Genomic DNA, 23252 nt, shown 5'->3' with positions numbered 1-23252 from the left:
ACACACACACACACACACACACTCGCAGGGGTTTGATCCACCTTTCTTTATGTAATCTGATGTGAGCTGTGGGTCTTTCTCTCCCAGCTGGATGCCGGTCATGCCAGCACTGTTGTCAGAACCATCCTTTGTCCACTGAATTGAAATCCCACCTTTACATGATTCACTTCATCTGCATTCAGAGAGAACTGCCCTAAATATGCCCCCATTTCTTTTTCTTTTGGGTTAGTTCTGCTTTAAAATATTAATGAGTTATTAGATTGCTTATATTATTTTTAACTCACTTTTCATTTTAAATTGTCATCTTTAATTTATGTCTTCTTATTTTGTTGAACTTTAAGGTAGATATTACCAGTATCAAGTTGTTTCTGGTCATGAATTTACAAACATTGGTCCTCTCTTGAATGCAGTTTCCCCTTTACTTTGTATTATGAAATATTTGCATCGGCTGGGCATGGTGTCTCATGCCGGTAATCCCAGCACTCTGGGAGGCCAAGGTGGGTGAATCACCTGAGGTCAGGAGTTCAAGATTATCCTGGCCAAAATGGTGAAACCCAATCTCTACTTAAAAAAAATACAAAAATTACCCGAGTATGGTGGCACACACCTGTAATCCCAGCTACTCAGGAGGCTGAGGCTGGAGAATCTCTTGAACCTGGGAAGTGGAGGTTGCAGTGAGCTGAGATTGCACCACTGCACTCCAACCTGGGCGACAGAGTTAGACTGTATCTCAAAATAAATAAATAAATAAATAAAAATTTAAACAAATGTTTGCATCAAGCAGGGCATTATTTTGTTTGTCACCTTCTCTTGCTGAAGCAGATCCAGGTGTGGCAGGGTCTGATGTTTGGCCCACGTCAGTGTCTGGATCCTGCTCAGTTCCACTGCCTTTGCCTGACAGTGCTTAGGATCTTCTTATGACTGAAACATGATGGAAGGCTCTTGAAGGTGCATGTATATTACATATTGAAAGGTACAGAAGTTCAGGTAGAGTAGAGAAGGGTGAGTGCCTAACGGGGAAATTCACCTCTGCCCAGTTTCTTCTCTGCTTGGTGAGCCTGGGATGCAGAGCCAACTCTCTGGGTCTACATTTGCATGCCCCTCGTCCATTTTAGATGCACACTATGGCTTTTTCTGCCCTGTCCCTTGTCACTACTGTCCTTTGTGTCTGGGGTAAACCAACCTTGGCCTCCTCAGATGTAAATTCCTCTTTTTCCTGATCCTTTGCCAGAACGCCCTGCATCTCTCTGGGCTTCTTGTGCTCCTTGCCAGCCCTGGCGCTCTAGGGTGGGGGACATTAGTGGAGGGTTTCCCTTATATCCGTTTTCTTTGGAAGGGATTTGGGGGAAAGCTCTTGGTATTTTATTTCCCCCCCCAACACACATACTCTCTATTAGCAGAAATTCTTCAAAGTCCAAGCTTGTAGATGATACCTGACTACAAGATTTTTACTGTTTCTTTGATTCTTTTTGTTCAGATTTGTAGATTAAGATGCTTATGTTCATATTGCCATCTTATCCTGTTTGATTTTATTGTTGAATATGCTTATATTGAAATTTGAAAGTGAAATTCAGAAGATACTGTTTGACATCTGAGAGACAGAGTACTTCATAATTTCTGTCTCACAGTAGAGGGACAAACTTTTCCTAGATTTGTTTTGTGTAAAACAATAAGAAGTTTTTAGAGAAAATTACACTCCAGGCAAGGGCATAGAATGAGCAAAGGCACAGAGGCAGGACATAAAAGAAAAAAAAACTTCAGGTGGCTGGGTGTATAGTCCAAAAACTAGGTGGGTAGAGGGGACTCATGAGAGATCAATTGAAAGGACTGGGGCTGGGCGTCATCCAGGTGTTGAGGAAAGATCCCAGCAGGCATGAGCATGTGGTTGGCACAACCCGCCCTCTTCACAAATATTGTTGTGAAAGTAGCAGTGGTGCCATGCAATGCTTCCCAAAGGGAGTTACCTTTGAATACTTTAAAAAATCATCATGGGCCAGGCATGGTGGCTCATGCCTGTAATCCCAGCATTTTAGGAGACCAAGGTGGATGAATCACTTAATATGATGAGTTCAAGACCAGCCTGGCCAACATGGCAAAACCCTGTTTCTACTAAACATTAAAAAAAAAAAAAAATCGGCCGGGCGCGGTGGCTCAAGCCTGTAATCCCAGCACTTTGGGAGGCCGAGACGGGCGGATCATGAGGTCAGGAGATCGAGACCATCCTGGCTAATACGGTGAAACCCCGTCTCTACTAAAAAATACAAAAAACTAGCCGGGTGAAGTGGCGGGTGCCTGTAGTCCCAGCTACTCGGGAGGCTGAGGCAGGAGAATGGCGTGAACCCGAGAGGAGGAGCTTGCAGTGAGCTGAGATCCGGCCACTGCACTCCAGCCTGGGTGACAGAGCAAGACTCCGTCTCAAAAAAAAAAAAAAAAAAAAAAAAAAAAAAAATCATGTACAGGAGCTCACCTGTGCCTGGATCAGAATAAACAACGTAAAGTGGTGTCTTGAGGAAGTAAAAGCTTTAGACAATCACAGGTGTTTGAAGACTCTGTTCTCTAACATAACAAGGAAAGCAACAAATTGGAAAGGTTAAATAAGAGTTTTAAAAGGAAACAATTACAGACATATATATATATATGGTCTTAAATGACAAGGTAAGATGTAGAAGGCAGACCACCATTCAGTGAGGAGGGCCATGCACCTTGCTGTGCTCTGTGGGGAGGCTGCCTGCTTATAGGGTGTGTGCATGTCACCTGCTGTGTGTGACACACCATCAGAAAGTCTGGCCTCCAACTGTTATTCGTAGGTATGGGTTGCTGCCTTGTAAGACAAGATTATTGTACAAAAATAGGAATGTTGAAAGCAATATTGGGGATTTTTTTTTAAATATTCTTATATTTTAAGAAGAAATACCAACAGCATTATTTTTAGAACCTTGTGTACCTCTCGCAGAACACTTGTGCGCAACAGAAAATTTGAGAAAGGCATGGCTAGAGCTGGATTTGCATCCCGGATTCACCATTCGTGAACCATGGGACTGTCATCAAATTTTCCTCTAAAATAAGGGACAATATGTGGAAGTTATGGAAAATTAAAGTAGATAACACTTTTAAGACACATGGTTCTATGCCTGTCATACACAGTGGACTTATATTAGTGTGTTCTCACTTTGCTATAAATAACTACTTTGAGGCAGGGCACAGTGGTTCATGCCTATAATCCCAGCACTTTGGGAGGTCAAGGCAGGAGTGTCACTTGATGTCAGGAATTCAAGACCAGTCTGGCCAATATGACAAAACCACGTCTCTACTAAACATACAAAAATTAGTCAGGCATGGTGGTGTGCACCTGTAACCCCAGCTACTTGGGAAGCTGAGGCAGGAGAATTGCTGGAACCTGGGAGGTGGAGGTTGCAGTGAGCTGAGATTGCCCCACTGCACTCCAGCCTGGGAGACAGAGAAGACTTAGTCAAAAAAAAAAAAAAAAAAAAGATTGAACTACCTGAGACTGGGTATTGCCAGGCACAGTGGCTCACACCTGTAATCCCAGCACTTTGGGAGGCTGAGGTGGGCAGATCACGAGGTCAGGAGATCGAGATCATCCTGATTAACGTGGTGAAACCCCATCTCTATTAAAAAATACAGAAAATATTAGCCAGGCGTGGTGGCAGGCATCTATAGTCCCAGCTGCCTCAGCTGAGGCAGGAGAATGGCGTGAACCCGGGAGGCAGAGCTTGCAGTGAGCCGACATCATGCCACTGCACTCCAGCCTGGGTGACAGAGCCAAGACTCCGGCTCAAAAAAAAAAAAAAAAAAAAAAGTTTAATTGACTCACATTCCACAGGTCACACAGGAAACATGGCTAGGGAGGCATCAGGAAACTTACAATCATGGTGGAAGGTGAAGGGGGTGCAGGTACATATTCACATGGCTGGCAGGAGAGAGAGAATGAATGAAGCAGGAGGTAATACATACTTTCAAACAACCAGATCCCTTGAGACCTCTTATGGCAGGACAACACTGGGAGGATGTGCTAAACCATTAGAAACTGCCCCCATGAGCCAATCACCTCCCACCGGGCCCCACCTCCAACATTGGGAATTATAATTCAACATGAGATTTGGGTGGGGACACAGAACCAAACCATATTATATATGCATATTTGTTTTGGTGAAATTTTCGATTATTAACATAGTTTTATATACTGGGGACAAGTAGAACATATGCTTCATTTTGTTGTGTTAATATGGCCCCTAAACACAAAGCAGCTATTTCATCAGTAATGTAACTAAAGAGCGAGCCAACCTCAGTGGCTCTTGCATGTAATCCCAGCACTTTGGGAAGCTGAGGCAGACGAATCGCTTGAGTCCAGGAATTCGAGAACATCCTGGGCAACATGGTGAAAACTCATTTCTTAAAAAAGAAAGTTAGCCAAGTGTGGTGGTGTGCATCTGTAGTCCCAGCTACTGTGGAGACTGAAGTGGGAGAATCGCTTGAGCCTGGGAGATTGAGGCTGCAGTGAGCCGAGATGGTGCCACTACACTGTAGCCTGGGTGATCCACCTCTGCCTCCCAAAGTGCTGGAATTATAGGTGTGAGCCACCAGGCCTAGACATCAATAGTATTCTTTTTTTTTTTTTTTTTCTTTTGAGACAGATTCTTGCTCAGTCGCCTAGGCTGGAGTGGAAGTAATCTCCACTCACTGCAACCTCCGCCTTCCAGGTTCAGGTGATCCTCCTGCCTCAGCCTCCTACGTAGCTGGGATTACAGATGTGTACCACCACCCACACCTGGCTAATTTTTGTATTTTTAGTAGAGACGGGGTTTCATTCTGTTGGTCAGGCTGGTCTCGAACTCCTAACCTCAAGTGATCCACCCTGGGCCTCCCAAAGTGCTGGGATTACAGACATGAGCCACCATGCCCAGCTACCAATAGCATTCTTAATAACCATTTTCTTTGGTTATTCAGTTCAGGCTTTGTTCTGTGAATGCCTCCTACACACATAGACGTACACATACACACACACACACACACACAACTGCTGTTATATAACATGGTGAGTATTAGTGGGTATTTCTCTAATCTGCTTAAATGATGCAGGGTTTTCTCATACTGACTTGTATTGTTCTAGCCAAGCAGACTGGGTGTTTGAAATAACATCTTAGGATGCCTGAAGACAGGGGTACTGGAAATTGATTCTTGTGGCCTTTCTTATACAGTCTAAATTTGTCTATTTATCATTCGGTATTTTTTTATTGCAGAGAAATTTAGATAACTGAAAGGAATACCTCAGAAGAATGTAGGCTTCTCTATTTTGTTCTTATTAAATTATCAAAGAAGGAAATGAACATGAATTATTTAAAATGATTGTTCTTGGAGGCCTTGGGCAAGAAGTCATTTAAATGGACTGGTAAGAAGGTGGCCCATTTTGTTTGTTGATGACCTTGAGAATGGCTGGCGCAGACAGAGGAGATTTTTTTCTCCTCAGACTTAACCTGATTTCATTCTCTTTCTGTGTATTTGCCACCTGATTTTATTCTGTGTAACATAAAGGGGAAAATGTGAAAACCAGTTCCTCTCAGTAAACCTTTAAAAAATCATTTAAAAACCCAACGCCTTACAATTTCTTAAGTTCCTGGTTTCTTCCAATGAAGTTTTCAGTTTACTGATTTTTTTTTCACTCAGAAGAAGGGGCTGTCAAGAGTGTAAGACAGTGTGGGTTAACTGTTTTAAGTTCTGTTCCTGTGAAATGTATTCTGTTCATGTTTATAGAGCAACAGGGGAAAGCTTAGAGAATTAAGTGCACGGTAAATTGAACCACAGAAGCTTATGAGTAACTAGATTAACTTCAAAACAATCAGTAAATAAATATTTTAAACTTCCACTGACCTTATTAAAATATACTTCCAGAAACATTCTGTTTGAACTATTCTCATAAATTAGTCATCTTGCAAAACAGCTGTGGCAATATGATATAACGAAGAGAGCAGTGATTTAGCAATCAGAAGGTTGGGAGTCCTTGTCTTGGCTCGTTCACAGGGAGATCACATGACATGCTAAAGTCCCCTGGATGATGAAGCCATGCATGAGAGGATTGAGGATTGGGTCGATGATCTATCATAAAAGACTTTCTGTGAATCTGTGCTTAAACTTAGAAACCTCACGAAGAACACACCAGGGAATTTCGGTGAGAGCAGGAGCTTCACTTCATGCAGAATTGCGGTGTTATTCTAGAGTGGTGTTACGATTCTTAGGCTTAGAAGACAGAATGTCTGAGTCAGGATTCTGTTGTGTTTAATGGATTGCACTCTCGTTGGCTTTGGCAGAAAGGTGTTAAATGGCTTGCAGAATTGTTGGGAGGGCTGAGCTTCCAGGAGCAGCTCCCAAAGCCTCCACGCAGAATTGAACCACCAGGGAACCTGCTCTCTCCACCAGGAGAGGAGCCTTAACTTCAGAAAGCTGCCCACCCAGTTGGAAAGCTGCCACCAGTTACCAGCACCAGAAGCATCTTGTCTCTGCTACAGTCTCTGTACACATAGCGAACACCCTGTGCCTTGCCTCTCTTCCTCTGACTCAGGTGCCACTCCAGGTCTTGCCCAAGTCTTTCTGATTGGTGGAACTTAAATCACACCCAAAATCCCAGCTGCAGGAGAGCTCCGAGATTTCATCTTTCCAGCCTCTGTGTGCTACGTGGGGTTTGGAGAATTTGCCAGCAAGGCAATCCACTGCATTCACCATTGATAATAAGCGAAATGTTTATGATCAGTTAACATTTGCATTTTTTTCACAATTTGCAGCATACAGGCTTCTTAGAGCTAATATCAAGTCATTCTACATATAAAAATACCATTTTTGACCATATCTCAAGAAACAGCTTTTTATTTTTTTATTTTTTATTTTTTTATGTTTTTATCTTTTTAATTTATTTATTATTATTATACTTTAAGTTGTAGGGTACATGTGCATAATGTGCAGGTTTGTAACATATGTATACTTGTGCCATGTTGGTGTGCTGCACCCATCAACTCGTCATTTACATCAGGTATAACTCCCAATGCAATCCCTCCCCCCTCCCCCCTCCCCATGATATGCCCCGGTGTGTGATGTTCCCCTTCCCGAGTCCAAGTGATCTCATTGTTCAGTTCCCACCTATGAGTGAGAACATGCGGTGTTTGGTTTTCTGTTCTTGTGATAGTTTGCTAAGAATGATGGTTTCCAGCTGCATCCATGTCCCTACAAAGGACACAAACTCATCCTTTTTTATGGCTGCATAGTATTCCATGGTGTATATGTGCCACATTTTCTTAATCCAATCTGTCACTGATGGACATTTGGGTTGATTTCCAAGTCTTTGCTATTGTGAATAGTGCCGCAATAAACATACGTGTGCATGTGTCTTTATAGCAGCATGATTTACAATCCTTTGGGTATATACCCAGTAATGGGATGGCTGGGTCATATGGTACATCTAGTTCTAGATCCTTGAGGAATCGCCATACTGTTTTCCATAATGGTTGAACTAGTTTACAATCCCACCAACAGTGTAAAAGTGTTCCTATTTCTTCACATCCTCTCCAGTACCTGTTGTTTCCTGACTTTTTAATGATTGCCATTCTAACTGGTGTGAGATGGTATCTCATTGTGGTTTTGATTTGCATTTCTCTGATGGCCAGTGATGATGAGCATTTTTTCATGTGTCTGTTGGCTGTATGAATGTCTTCTTTTGAGAAATGTCTGTTCATATCCTTTGCCCACTTTTTGATGGGGTTGTTTGTTTTTTTCTTGTAAATTTGTTTGAGTTCTTTGTAGGTTCTTCTTATACACTAGTAACAGACAAACAGAGAGCCAAATCATGAATGAACTTCCATTCACAATTGCTTCAAAGAGAATAAAATACCTAGGAATCCAACTTACAAGGGATGTAAAGGACCTCTTCAAGGAGAACTACAAACCACTGCTTAGTGAAATAAAAGAGGACATAAACAAATGGAAGAACATACCATGCTCATGGATAGGAAGAATCAATATCGTGAAAATGGCCATACTGCCCAAGGTAATTTATAGATTCAATGCCATCCCCATCAAGCTACCAATGAGTTTCTTCACAGAATTGGAAAAAACTGATTTAAAGTTCATATGGAACCAAAAAAGCACCCGCATCTCCAAGACAATCCTAAGTCAAAAGAACAAAGCTGGAGGCATCACGCTACCTGACTTCAAACTATACTACAAGGCTACAGTAACCAAAACAGCATGGTACTGGTACCAAAACAGAGATATAGACCAATGGAACAGAACAGAGTCCTCAGAAATAATGCCACACATCTACAGCCATCTGATCTTTGACAAACCTGAGAGAAACAAGAAATGGGGAAAGGATTCCCTATTTAATAAATGGTGCTGGGAAAATTGGCTAGCCATAAGTAGAAAGCTGAAACTGGATCCTTTCCTTACTCCTTATACGAAAATTAATTCAAGATGGATTAGAGACTTAAATGTTAGACCTAATACCATAAAAATCCTAGAGGAAAACCTAGGTAGTACCATTCAGGACATAGGCATGGGCAAAGACTTCATGTCTAAAACACCAAAAGCAACGGCAGCAAAAGCCAAAATTGACAAATGAGATCTAATTAAACTAAAGAGCTTCTGCACAGCAAAAGAAACTACCATCAGAGTGAACAGGCAGCCTACAGAATGGGAGAAAATTTTTGCAATCTACTCATCTGACAAAGGGCTAATATCCAGAACCTACAAAGAAACAGCTTTTTAAAAAATTGAGAGCAGTGCCTACATTATTTCCTGAAGATGCAAAGCTGGTAGAGAAAATAGGATGTTAAATTTAGAATTTCCCTTCCAGCTTTGTTTATTTTCTCCACATCAGCTCTGTTTTCCTCTGTGTCTTTTTCTCCCATGGGAACGTCCTCCACCTTTTCAATCTGATTTGACCTTTGCCTCGCAGACCTGTGGATGAAGAGCCAGAGTCCCCCAAGGTCAATGCTGCTGGCCAGTGGCCTGGTGTCTGCATTAACAGAACATCTGCAACGCCCTCAGAGCCCATGGCCACTGTAAGTCACTCATCAAGTCATTTGACTTGGGATGCCCAGGTATTTAATCATTTTTTTCTATAAGCAAAACTCCAAATTCAAACTTTGGCCTGACATATCAAACGTTTCTTGACTCTACCCAGGCTTCACGTTGTTACAAACACAAGGGCACTTTCCAGGTGCTACCACGTGCAGCCACTGCATGCAGGAGCCTGGCCGAGGCTCCGGGGAGGCACTGATGGAGAGCCTGACTCATGAATAACACAAATTGCAGCCTCTTCCTCTCTACCTCTTCCCCCCCTCCAGTTCCTGTCTTGCCTCATTTCTTTTCTGCGTCTCATAGCCATTAAATTCAGGTCACTACTATTTGCCATTTTCTTATCTCATGAGAATTAGCATGGTCAGCCAGAGGCTTCATTTCCTAGGAAACCAGGCGTCACAACTGTGCACCTGACCCTTTTGTAGGCACCCCTGGCCATCCCCATGTTGCAGCCTGCTAGACATTTTTCTATCTTGTCTTGTATGTGAGCACCTGTGTTGATCTGTCACTCCTGATCTTGGTGTGCTCCCAGTTTTTCCTGGAATTTTCTTTTTTTTTTTTTTTTTTTTTTGAGACGGAGTCTCGCGCTGTCACCCAGGCTGGAGTGCAGTGGTCGGATCTCAGCTCACTGCAAGCTCCGCCTCCCGGGTTCATGCCATTCTCCTGCCTCAGCCTCCCGAGTAGCTGGGACTACAGGCGTCCGCCACCTCGCCCGGCTAGTTTTTTTGTATTTTTTTTTTTAGTAGAGACGGGGTTTCACCATGTTAACCAGGATGGTCTCGATCTCCTGACCTCGTGATCCGCCCGTCTCAGCCTCCCAAAGTGCTGGGATTACAGGCTTGATTTCCTGGAATTTTCTGATGGACTCACAATTCCCCTTTAGTCATGCTTATCTTCATATATTGGAAAGATACATAGCTATACTTCATACATACACTGTACACATAAAGATAGCAAATATAAGAAACAAAACATGCATCTCTCCACTGTAACAGTATCTTTCTTCCTGGACTGCAATGAACATGCCATTGTATTGAAAGACTGTAGTAGGCCAGTGCCGTGGCTCATGCCTGTAATCCCAGCACTTTGGGAGGCTGAGGCAGGCGGATCATGAGGTCAGGGGATCGATATCATCCTGGCTAACACGGCAAAACCCTGTCTTTTCTAAAAATACAAAAAATTAGCCGAGCATGGTGGCGGATGCCTGTAGTCCCAGCTACTCAAGAGGCCGAGGCAGGAGAATGGCGTGAACCTGGGAGGTGGAGCTTGCAGTGAGTTGAGATTGCACCACTGCACTCCAGCCTGGGCAACAGAGGGAGACTCCATCTCAAAAAAAAAAAATAAAAGACTGTAGTAAAAATTAATCCTAGAATGTACCCAGTTATTATCTCTGCTAAAATAGTTTGCAATTAAATTGAATGAAGATTAAACTACACATATTGAAAAACATGAAAGCTCAGTGAGTGAGTCTGTGACTGTTACATTAACTGTTACTGTTAATGGGAAATGAATTAACAGTAACAGTTTGTGCAAGAACTTTCCTGTTCCTTCCTCCCCTAGGCACCTTATTATTTAAACATCTTCATTTTATTCAGTTGTCCTACATCTAGGACTGGCCTCCACTCAGCTAACTCCTCCTCCCCTCTCATTTCTCCAATTCAGCTCTAGTCCAGAGGAGAAAAGGATAATAAATATCACACTAAACAACATGGAATACTTCTCAAGTCACCAGAAAGGTAAATCAGAAAGTATTATTTGCTATTTTGAACTGGAAAAACATATAAATGTTCCCATCTCTTTTCTTGGCAGGTGAAACTGGACAGAATACTTCTGTCCATAAGGCCCTTAGAAGCCCCCTAAGTGAAATAGCAGTGAGGACCCCCCCCAGCAGCTGCTGTCTCTTCAGTCAGGTAGATGAGCCCCAGGAATAACCACTGCTTATGGTTTGCTGTATATCCCTCTAGATGTTTTTCTGTATACATATGTGTGTGTGTGGAGAGAGGGTGTGTGTTGTGTAAATTGGATTATACTACACATTAGTCCAACACTTATTTCACTTTATCATTGGAATGTGAGCACCGTGAGGACCAAGATTTTTGTTTATTTTGCTTGCTAACACATCTTTTGTCACTAACAGGGAGTGACACATGGTCACATCATGATAGAAGCTCAATAAATATTTGTTGAATGAATAAAGGAATATGTCTGAGACATCTTTAAATTTCAACATTTGGAGAAATGATTCCTTTTTGTAAAGGTTACATAATATGCATCAATTTATGTAGCCATACTTCTACTGATAGATTTTAGGTTATTTGGGGTAATCAATGAAGTGAAGATCCTTATGCAGTTTTTTGACCACTAAACAGGCTATTTCTGCATAAGGGTGTATCAAGATTCATTTGTAAATATGAGAGATCACTGTAGTTAAGCAGAAAGGGATTTAATCCAGGGCATTTAGTACTGAAAGGGCTGGAGAAGGCAGTAGGCTCCGTCCACTGAGCTTCTAGGAAGAGTTCCCAGTGCATCTCAGTGCTGGTCCAGTAAAGGAGCTTCTGTTCCTGCCAGAATCAGGAAGTCTTTCTGTAGATACATGCCCAGGTCCACCATTGCTGTCAAGATCTAGGATCAGCCTTGGGACCACACAGCCACAGGTGCAGTCCATGCCAGCAAACCATGCTCTGTGCCTCCCTCATACTGCCCAGAAGATGATGAAATAGACCCAAGAACCTCCACTCCCCTGCCACAGAACAGCAAATGCCTTCCCAGCCATGCTTGCCAGGAGAAGCTGCAGAAGGGCAGCCTTCTACTCTCTTGTACCTTCCACATCCTCTGAGAAGGGGCCTGTTTGACAGAAACTAGGCCACTTGATGAGCCAAGCTTTAAGGACTTTGGCAAATACACCCTTTGACTTTCCAGTCTCTTATAAGCCAGTACGTCACCCTTCAAAGAGATGAGGATGAAATCAAGTGAGCCTGTCCTGAGATCTTCCACACATTGATGCCTAGAAAAGGAAAATGGAGTCCTAGAAAAGGAAGTGTGTTTGACCTGTCCTGGCACGTTGAAAAACTTGGTAGACATACTGCCCTTCAGTTTACCCTCCCCCTCACAACATGCAAGGTACCATTTTCCCAGAATTTTCACACTCTGTACGTTTTAAAGATTAAATAAATGAACAATAATATCTTGATTTACTTTGTTCTTCAGTAAGGTTGAGCACTTCTTCATATGTTTACAGACCATTTATCTGTCTTTTGTATGTGTGAATGAAAACTTACATACTTTGTCTGTATTTCTTTTTGAGGTATTAGTCTTTTTCATATTTGTAAGAAATCTTGATATATTGTGCTTTTTAACTTTTTTATATGTAATGCTGTTTTCTTTATCTTTGAACTTTGTTTGAAGTTATATTTTACTGAAGAAAAATGTTGCATGTTGTGTTCAGTGCTTTCCTTTGTGATTTTAAGTGTTTTGTTTCCTGCCTTAAAAAGACCTTTCTAGCTATTAGATTATGAAAATATTCTTCCTTAACATCTTAAGGAAGTCTTTTATTTGTTCAGTCTTAAAACCCGTAGAAACTTGGGTTTGAATTTAAGAGATCTTTCTCTATCTTAACTGCCTTCTGGAATCAGAAATAAATACTCTTTGAAGGAAGATTACATCATCCAGAACTTCAACTTACAGCCACATTAAAAAAAAATGGTGTCATAGTCAATTTAAGAAATACTAAGTATACAAATAGGTAATACCAAATGATGAAAAAACAAGAGAAAAAATAGGCAACAGAAACAGACACAGGAGATCCAGATATTAGACATGGACTTTAAAACAACTGGGATTAATCCAGTAAAGAAAATAAGTAACAAGGTGGATAATTTTAGCAGAAAACCACAATCTATAAAAAAGAACCCATTAGAAATGTTATAACTTAAAAATAAAATGCCTAAATTTAAGACTCAACAAAGTTTACCTGTAGATTAAACGTTTTCAGAGAGGCTTAAGGAACTAAAGACAAGTCGATAGAAATAACTGGAGTACAGAGAAAACAAAGAACAGAAAATAGAGAAAAGGACATAAGAACTATTATGGGATGGAGTGGAAAGATCTAATGTGTAATTGGAGTCCCCAAAAGGGAAGACAAGAAAAACAAGACAGATAGGGCAGAAGCAATATTGGAAGAGATAATGGCCAAGAATTTTGAAAACTAAACAGATGGCAAGCCCCAGATTCAAGAACAATATGAACCAAAAGCAAAATAAGTGCAAAGAAAACCACCTAGACACATTAGGCTAAAACTGCTAGTAATGAAAGAGAAAGCATTGTAAAGGCACTCAAAGGGGAAAAAGAAACCTTAATGTCAAAGGAGCAAGAGCAAAACTGACATCTGCCTTCTCAGCAAAAATGATGGAAGCCAGAAGACAATGCAGTGGCGTCTGCAAAATGCTGAAGGAATGCCTGCTTTCTTAGAATGGCGTACTTGGTGAAAATATCCTTCAAAGATGGACACAAAAGGAAGATGCTTTCAGTCCAACAAAAACAGATTTCTTTTTTTACTAGTGTACTTGTAATGAAATGAAAAGATTATTTTAAAAAGTTCTGCATGAAGTTTGTTCTTTTAAAAGATTATTAAAATTGAACCTCTGACAAGGCTGATATAAAGAAAAGGCATAAATTAACTATATCAGGAATTTTAAAAGGGGTGTATCACTAAAGATCCCATAATTATGAAAACAGTGATAAGGAGATTACAGATTACTGCTCTGTATGGTACTACTCTGTAAATTAGAAAATGTTGATGAAATGGTCAAAATCTTAGAAAACCATCACTTACTAAACTGGCATAAGAAAAAATAGTAGGAAATCCTGATAGTCTGTAATTTAAATATTTTTCTCAAAGGAAATGCCAGGAGGCCCAGATGTTTTCATCATGAAATCTCCCAAACATTTAAGGAAGAAATAACACCAATCTTACATATTCATACAGAGACTAGAAAAAGACTAGAAAAAAGGATAAACCTTCTCAGCTCATTTTAAGAGAGCAGTATACCTTCGATACCTAATTCTTGCAAGGACATTAAAAGACAGGAAAATTGAAAGGTCAGTCTCTCTCATGAACCTCCATGCAAAAATCCTGAACAAAATCTTGGAAAACTCAATTCAGAAACATTTATTAATTTATTTACTTATTTATTTTTGAGACGGAGTTTCATTCTTGTTGCCCAGGCTGTAGTGCAATGGCACGATCTTGGCTCACTGCAACCTCTGCCTCCCAAGTTCAAGTGATTCTTCTGCCTCAGCCTCCCGAGTAGCTGGGATTACAGGCGTGCACCACCACGCCTGGCTAATTCCATATTTTTTTAGTAGAGATGGGGTTTTACCATGTTGGCCAGGCTGGTCTTGAGCTCCTGACCTCAAGTGATCCACCTGCCTCGGCCTCCCAAAGTGCTGGGATTACAGGCATGAACCACTACACCCAACCAGATTTAACTCATTTAATCCCCCCAGCAATCCTCTGGGGTAGGTACTATTTATATCAGTGCCATTTTATAGGTAAAGAAAATGAAGCACAGAGGATGAAGTAACCCAGAATCATGCAGCTGGGTGGTGGCTATCTGGCCCTAGAGCCCTGTGCTTGGCCTCTTGTGTGACACTTCCCATGAGAAGCCACCAAGATGATAGGTAGAGAATGACCAGTAAGTGAAAGAAGCAAAACGGTATGCAAAGCAATGGAATCCTGTGATAACATTTGTGTTTTTAGCATAACAGAGGGTTTTTCTTCAAGGTTTTTCTTTGAATAATATCACTCTCACCTGCATTCTGAAATACTTTTTTTTAATGGTGGTAAAACAAATATACCATGAAAACTACCCTCTTAACAAATTTTCAAGTACAGTTAACTATAAGCACAATGTTGTACAGCAGATCTCCACAAACTTATTTCAGCTTTATTTCTATAATTTATAGAATCTATTATTCTATAATTTCAGCTTTATTTCAGATTCAGGGTACATGTGCAGGTTTGTTACATGGGTATATTGTGGGATGCTGAGGTTTGGGGTACAATTGATCCCATCATCCAGGTGGTGAGCATAGTATCCAATAGGTAGTTTTTCAACCCTTTTTCAACCTAGCACTCCCTGATGTCTATGTTGCCATCTTTTTGTCCTCTAGAACTTTTTTATCTTGCTTGACTGAAACTGTACCCACTGAACAACTCCCCACTTCCCCTCCCCACAGCCTGTCTACTCTCTGCTTCTGTGAGTTTGACTACTTTAGATTCTTCACTGATATGGTTTCGCTCTGTGTCCCCACCCAAATCTCATCTCGAATTGTAATATCCATAATTCCCATGTGTCTGGGGAGGGACTTGGTGGGATGTGATTGAATCATGGGGGCCATTTCCACCATGCTGTTCTTGTGATAGTGAGTGAGTTCTCACAAGATCTGATGGTTTTATAAGTGTTTGACAGTTCCTGGTTTTATAAGTCTTTAACAGTTCCTCCTCCACATGCACTGTCTCTTTCTCTGTCCCCTCCTCTTCCCCCACCTCCCTCCTGCCACCTTGTGAAGAAGGTGCCTATTTCCCTTTCCACCATGATTGTAAGTCTCCTGAAGCCTCCTCGGCCATGTGAAACTGTGAGTCAATTAAACCTCTTTGCTCTATAAATTACTGAGTCTCAGGGAAGGTCTTTAGAGCCGCATGAAAACTAATAGTGTAAATTTGTACCAGTAGAGTTGGGTACTGCTATAAAGATAGCCTGGAAATGTGGAAGTGACTTTGGAACTGGGTAACAGGCAGAGGTTAGAACTGTTTGGAGGACTCAGAAGAAGATAGGAAGATGTGGGAAAGTTAGGAACTTACTAGAGATTTGTTGAATGATTTTAACCAAAATGCTGATACGTTTTGGAAAATGAAGTCCAGGGTGAGGTGGTCTCAGATGGGGATGAGGAACTTATTGGGATATGGAGCAAAGGTCACTCTTGCTGTGTTTTAGCAAAGAGACTGGTGGCATTTTGCCCCTGCCCTAGAGATCTGTGGAACTTTAAACTTGAGAGAAATGATCTGAAATTGGAACTTATGATTAAAAGGGAAGCAGAGCATAAAAGTTTGGAATATTTCAGCCTGACAGTGCAATAGAAATGAAAAACCAACTTTCTGGAGAGATATTTAAACCAGCTGCAGAAATTTACATAAATAGCAAGGAGCCAAATGTTAATCACTAACACAGTGGGAAAATGTCTCCAGGACATGTCAGAGATCTTGGTGGCAGCCTGTCCCATCACAGCCCCAAAGATTTAGGAATTAAAAATGGTTTTGTGGCCTGGGTCCAGGGCTGCCTTGCTCTGTGCAACCTTGTGACTTGGTGCCCTGTGTCCCAGCCACTCTAGCTCCAGTGGTGGCTAAAAGGGGCCGATGTACAGCTTGGGCCATTGCTTCAGAGGTTGCAAGCCCCAAGCCCCAAGTCTTGGTGGCTTCCATGTGGTGTTGGACCTGTGGGTACACAGAAGTCAAGAACTGAGGTTTAGGAACCTCCGTCTAGATTTCAGAGGATGTATGGAAATGCCTGGATGTCCAGGCAGAAGTCTGCTGCAGGGATGGAGCCCTCATGGAGATCCCCGGCTAGGACAGGACAAAAGAGAAATGTGAAGTTGGTGCCCCCACACAGAACTCCCACTGGGACACTACCTAGTGGAGCTGTGAGAAGAGGGCCACCGTCCTCCAGACCCTAGAATGGTAGATCCACTGACAGCATGTACTGTGCACCCAGGAAAACCACAGGCACTGAACACCAGCGCGTGAAAGCAGCTAGGAGGGGTGTTGTACCCTGCAAAGCCACAGGAATGGAGCTACCCAAGACCATAGGAGCCCACCCCTTGGATCAGCGTGACCTGATGTGAGACATGGAGTCAAGGAGATCGTTTCAGAACTTTAAGATTTAATGACTGTCCCACCGGGTTTTGGACTTGCATGGGGCCTGTGGCTTCTTTATTTTGGCCAATTTCTCCCATTTGGAACAGGAGCATTTATTCAATTCCTGTACTCCCATTGTATCTTGGAGGTGACTGACTTGTTTTTATAGCAGTGTGAAATTGACTAATACACTCACATACATGGAATCATGCAACATTTATCCTTCTCTGACTGGCTTCTTTGACTTAGCATAATGTCTTCAAGGATCATTTATGTTGTGGCATGGGAAGGATTTCCTTTTTATGGGTGAATAATATTTCCATTTTATGGGTGAATAATATTCCATTGTATATTACATACCATATTTTCTTCATCCATTCATCTGGTGGTGGACACTTGAGTTGCTTCCACCTCTTAGCTTTTGTGAATAACACTGCAATGATCACGAGAGTGTAAATATCTCCTTGAGATTCTGTTTTCAATTCTTTGGGATAAATACCTGGAAGTGGCATCGCTGGATCATTTGGTAGTTCTATTTTTATGTTTTTGAGGAACCTCCATACTGTTTTCCATAATGGCTACACTATTGTATGTGCTCATGAACAGTGCACAAGGGTTTCTCTGCCTCCTCACCAGCACTTGATTTTTTCTGGGTTTTGATGATGGCCTTCCTAACAGGTGTGAGGTGGCATGTCACTGTGGTTTTGATTTGTATTTCCCTGATGATTAGTGATGTTGGGCATCTTTTCGTATACTCGTTGGCCATTCAAAATAGAATACCTTTACACATGTCCTTGAATATACAGAGAACATTCCAGGAAAGATATTCACAAAGCTGATTAGTATTGAGTACACTTGGGAAGGAGAACTGGGGTACAGGAGTGAAAGCGAGACTTTCTCTTCGCTATTTGCCCTTTTTGTTTCTTTTAAGGATTGTGTCTATTACATATATTACCTATTTGAATAAATGAGTTAATTAAAAACTCCCCCAGTTACTCCACTGTGTTTAAGAACTGTTGCACACACACACACACACGCACAGACACACACACCTGTGTTGGTGCTGTTCTTGATGTTACAAGCTCACCATTCTGGTGCCCCGCTTTTTACAGAGGCATCTGGCTTAGAGCAGTGTGAGGTCAGCCAGCAAAGGGGTGACTTGGACCTTCCTGACCTTCCCCTCTCAGGTAAATTATGTAAACATAAAAGATTTTTGACTTAACTGCAGTTTCAACCCCTGAATAATGGACATGTCATGGACATTAGATCCAGCAGTGCAGCTGATGCAAGGAATTAAGTGTCTTACCTCCTGCCAGCTGTACCTCTCAGTGTGCTTGTGCTAGGGAGACAGAAACTTTGTTGCTGATTTTTTTTTTTTTTTTTGAGATGTAGGGTCTTGCTTTGTTTCCCAGGCTGGTCTTGAACTCCTGGCCTCAAGCAGTCCTCTCACCTAAGCCTCCCAAAGCACTGAGATGTGAACTACCATGCTTGGCCAAAAACAACATTATTTTAATTGCCAAGATGCATGCTAAAGTTGAGACCACAACTATGGCCCTGAAGTAAATACCTAACTGACAATACTCCCCACTTAGCCCCCTCCAGGCACCTGTCTGCTTGGATGATTCTATTTACTGTAATAACAAAGGATCACAGTGACAATTGCTTGCTTCCAGCAGTCCCCAGAAGTTGCTTGTCAACATTGAGGTCATCAGAAGCTACAGAAACAGGGATTAATGGGCTGTTTTTGTTGTTCTCTTTAGTGATGTAAATACTGTTTTTCTCTGCTATTTAGAGCTAATTAGCCCCACTCCCAACTTTAGTACCCATAATTGGTGGCTGTGAGCTGTAGAAGGATTGTTTTCTTCCGTGACTATTTGTGGGTCATGGGCAGCAACTGTGGGCCTGGTCTCTGGCCTGTGGCATAGCTCTAAACAAGGCACTTAGTTCTCTTAGCTCCAGTTTCCTCTATAACTATAAACTAGACAATCTTGAAAGGTTTCTCCTGCTCTATATTTTTATGGTCCTTTACGAAATATCATCTGACCAGGTATCATGCCATGCTCCTATAGTCCTAGCTACTCAGAAGGCTGACTTGGGAGGATCTCTTGAGCCCAGGAGGTTAAGTCCAAATCCAGCCTGGGCAACATAGCAAAACCCATATCCAAAAAAGAAAAAGAAATATCATCTGGAGGATTCGGTCTATTTCCAGTGTCACACCCTGGACCTGGTAGTTAAACATCGACCCCGACCTAATCGGTTATCTGTATTAAAAAGCACTATGAAGATCCCTGTCCCATTCTGTTTGGTTCTAATTACTGGTGTGTGCAACCCCCAGTCACGTACCCCCTGCTTGCTCAATCAGTCATGACCCTCTCATGCAGACCCCCTTAGAGTTGTGAGCCCTTAAAAGGGACAGGAATTGCTCACTTGGGGAGCTCGGCTCTTGAGACCGGAGTCTTGCCAATGCTCCCAGCCGAATAAACCCCTTCCTTCTTTAACTTGGTGTCTGAGGGGTTTTGTTTGTGGCTCTTCCTGCTGCAGAATGATTTCTACTTTTTTATTGAACCAGGCCCTGTGGCTGGAATGGCCTTTTCTCATGTAAAATAGTTATTCATGGTTCCCAGTTTCTTGCCTGCTGCTGCCTGTGATCTGATCATCACATGAGGCATTTTCCTCCCTCTCTCTCTGTCTATCAGATGTCTGTCAATTAAAACATTACCTGGGGACAGGTAATGTCTTTCCCCAGGTGAGGGCAATTTCATAAGGGCTCTGACGACATCATCTTGAAATTCACAATTTTTGAGCAAGGGTTGATTTGGTTATAGATCCTATAAAGGATGTGGTGGTCCTGCCTGGAGAATCCATGTCGCTGTTAAGATGCAGTGCCCGCCTTCAGCGAGTTTAAAAGGAGGATGCTGGACAGTAAGTAGTGTGCAAGATGAAATTAAGAGCTGTAAAAAAACAATACTGAATAGGCAAAGTACTTGAGAGTCGTTAGTTGGCTTAAGAAGTCTAGAGAGAAGTAGAAGTTTGAGGAATGTGGGTGGTGGTGTGTGTCTGGACTAGACTGTGGGCTTCCTGAGGCCAGGCACTCTGCCATATATATGCATGGTAGGCTCTTTGTCAGTATTTGTTGGGTGGATGGATAGGTGGCTAGGTCATTCTAGCTGGAAGGCAGGTTGGAGCCATATTGCAAATCTTCATTACTAAGGAAGAGGTTTGTGCTTTATTTTGGTAAAACACTGAGGAGCCACCAAGTTTATGGGATTTTGTTCCTGTTTTTGAGTTATGGTACAGTGAGATTGGACCCATATTTTAAGGAGGAGTCAACAGAAAACAGTGGCATATAAGGATTAGAGCGGCATTTTGAAATCAGTGTTTAAGGAGGACTTTTGCAGGGATGTGAAGGAGGGGTTGGCAGAGGGAGAGGACTGCAAGGCCAGCAGGGTGGTCACTAAGAGCTGGTCTTTGCTGCCACACCTCTGTCAGTCACCCCCTTCCTTTTCAGTGCCCCTGGTCACCCAGGTTACAGCAAACCTCTTTCAACTGTTTCCTCTCATGTCTTCCTGCTTCTTCATGTTGGTTAATCTTCTGAAGCACTGAGCACATCCTGCTATAGACCTTGCAGAAATTTCTCATGACTCTGTCATCCACACTCCTCATCCTAGTCTTCTAGATGCTCCAGTACTTAGCACCACCCCTGCCCACCTGCCAGAATAGCCTGGCCTCTCCTTCCACCCGAACCTATTTTAGTCCGTGTCTTAGCAATACTGCACAAGCATATCTGAGTGTAAGTCTTTGTGTATAAGGTTCTAACTTGAATTGTCTTCCTTTTGCCCTTTCATACTCTAAATACTGTTCCCTTTATTTAAAGGTCAAAACTTCCATGAAGTTATAGCTAACACCTGGCAGCATTGACATCTGCCTTTTCCCTTTTTTTTTGGCAGATCCTCACTCACTCTGTCACCAAGGCTGGAGTATAGTGGCACGATCTGGGCTCACTGCAACCTCTGCCTCCCGAGTTCAAGTGATTCTCATGCCTCAGCTTCCCAAGTAGCTGGGATTATAAAGGCATGCACCACGACACCCAGCTAATTTTTGTAATTTTTTTTAGTAGAGACGGGATTTTACTATTTTGTCTAAGCTGGTCTCAAACTCCTGACCTTGAGTTTTTTTACCATTTTGTCTAGGCTGGTCTCAAACTCCGTCCACCTCAGCCTCCCAAAACGCTGGGATTGCAGGTGTGAGCCACCATGCCTGGCCAACATCTCCCTTCTCTGACTTCGGTGTCTTACACTGTTTCCAGTGTTTAATTTCTGTACTGCTTTGTGGTGTGGATAACTTCTGCACAGTATTTGCCTTTATCTCCATTTATGCTGTAATTTAGTGGACAGTAAATGTTCAGCTTACATTTGGTATCTCTCCCAGCCCCTTGCATTGTGCAATACACATAATATTTCACTCAGTAAAACTTATGAATGTATGTTTATTTATCAATATATAAAATTGGCTACTTTTGGAGTAATAGCTTTTTTTTTCTTTTTTTGGAGACAGAGTCTCACTGCAACTTCTGCCTCGGGTTCAAGCAATTCTCCTGCCTCAGCCTCCTGAGTAGCTAGTAGTAGCTTTTTAATAAATATTATAATTACAAATAAGGGTACTGTCAAAGGATTTATGAAAGTCTGAATGAAAAAGTTAGGTCTTATTGTTATACCTTGATGTAGCCTATATTTGCACCCAAACAGATGAAGTCATATATTTCAGAGGTTTAATTTAAAGCCCCAGATATTACTTATTGTCCTGTTTATGTGCACAAGATACAAATAATCAAAAGAGTTTTTAAAAACCAGTATTAGTGCTATTCTAAAATTCTCATTTTTATTATACCAGATATGCATACAGGAAAGCTATCAATATGCTATTGATATTTTATCTTTCATAGTGAAAAGTTGAATTAGTAAAATCAATTTATTTTGATTTTACATTTATCTCATTGAGATAAAGCAATGGCAGGATATCTGGTATTTTTTTTTTTTTTTTTTTTTTTTGAGACAGTCTTGCTCTGTCGCCCAGGCTGGGGTGCAGTGGCCAGATCTCAGCTCACTGCAAGCTCCGCCTCCCGGGTTTAGACCATTCTCCTGCCTCAGCCTCCCGAGTAGCTGGGACTACAGGCGCCCACCACCTCGCCCGGCTAGTTTTTTGTATTTTTTAGTAGAGACGGGGTTTCACCGTGTTAGCCAGGATGGTCTCGATCTCCTGACCTCGTGATCCGCCCGTCTTGGCCTCCCAAAGTGCTGGGATTACAGGCTTGAGCCACCGCGCCCGGCCGATATCTGGTATTTTTAATATGCCCTTCCAATATACCTTAAAAATTTTTTATTTTTTAGAGGTGGGGATCTCGCTCCATTGCCCAGGCTAGAGTGCAGTGGTATAACTATAATGCACTACATCCTTGAACTTCTGGCCTCAAGCAGTCCTCCCACCTCAGCTTCCTGAATAGCTGGAACTATAGGTGTGCACCAACATGCCCAGCCTATTTATTTATTTATTTATTTCAGAGTCGAGGTCTCACTATGTTGCTCAGGCTGGTTTCAAGCTCCTGGGCTCAGGTAATCTTCCTGCCTCAGCTTTCCGAAGTGCTGGGATTACAGGCGTGAGCCACTGTGCTGTGCCAGTCTCTACCCTTTGCAAGTTATTTAGATACTGATGTAGTCTTGAAACCTGTAGAATGCTTTTGTATAGATATCCTTAATTCAAATGAGATTGAATTGAAAGTTCTAGCCTGAATTATATTTACACAAATAAAAGACTAGATGGATGAGCAACAGATGGATTTTAAAACAAAATGTAGCAAAACTCTCCCCAGACTCATGACAGGAGGCACAATTTCATGTTTATTTCACACTATGAGACATCAAATATATTATTAATGTAACTAATGTGGTTGCTTCTTCAGAGTCTGGCTGCATAAACCAGACATTCTCTTTTCTTTTTTTTTTTTTTTTTTTTTTTTTTTTTTTTTGAGACGGAGTCTCGCTCTGTCGCCCAGGCTGGAGTGCAGTGGCGCGATCTCGGCTCACTGCAAGCTCCGCCTCCTGGGTTTACGCCATTCTCCTGCCTCAGCCTCCTGAGTAGCTGGGACTACAGGCACCCACCACCGCGCCCGGCTAATTTTTTGTATTTTTAGTAGAGACGGGGTTTCACCGTGGTCTCGATCTCCTGACCTTGTGATCCGCCCACCTCGGCCTCCCAA

General features: G+C 42.0%; 1 protein-coding gene across 6 annotated transcripts in view; it reads left to right on the top strand.

Moving 5' to 3' along the window:
- Positions 1-23252, top strand: part of LOC105491089 (uncharacterized) — a 133459-nt gene that overhangs the window by 28028 nt on the left and 82179 nt on the right. For all 6 annotated transcript variants that reach the window (XM_071082402.1, XM_071082398.1, XM_071082397.1 and 3 more), the window contains 3 exons: positions 8963-9068; positions 10750-10823; positions 10897-10997. In XM_071082402.1, the coding sequence (XP_070938503.1) occupies positions 8963-9068; positions 10750-10823; positions 10897-10997 (281 nt within the window). The remainder of the gene's footprint in view (positions 1-8962; positions 9069-10749; positions 10824-10896; positions 10998-23252) is intronic.

This window comes from Macaca nemestrina, chromosome 17 (assembly GCF_043159975.1).
Source record: "Macaca nemestrina isolate mMacNem1 chromosome 17, mMacNem.hap1, whole genome shotgun sequence".
Taxonomy (NCBI): domain Eukaryota; kingdom Metazoa; phylum Chordata; class Mammalia; order Primates; family Cercopithecidae; genus Macaca; species Macaca nemestrina.
Note: the sequence above shows the minus strand (reverse complement) of the source record. Positions and strands in the feature narration are given on the sequence as shown.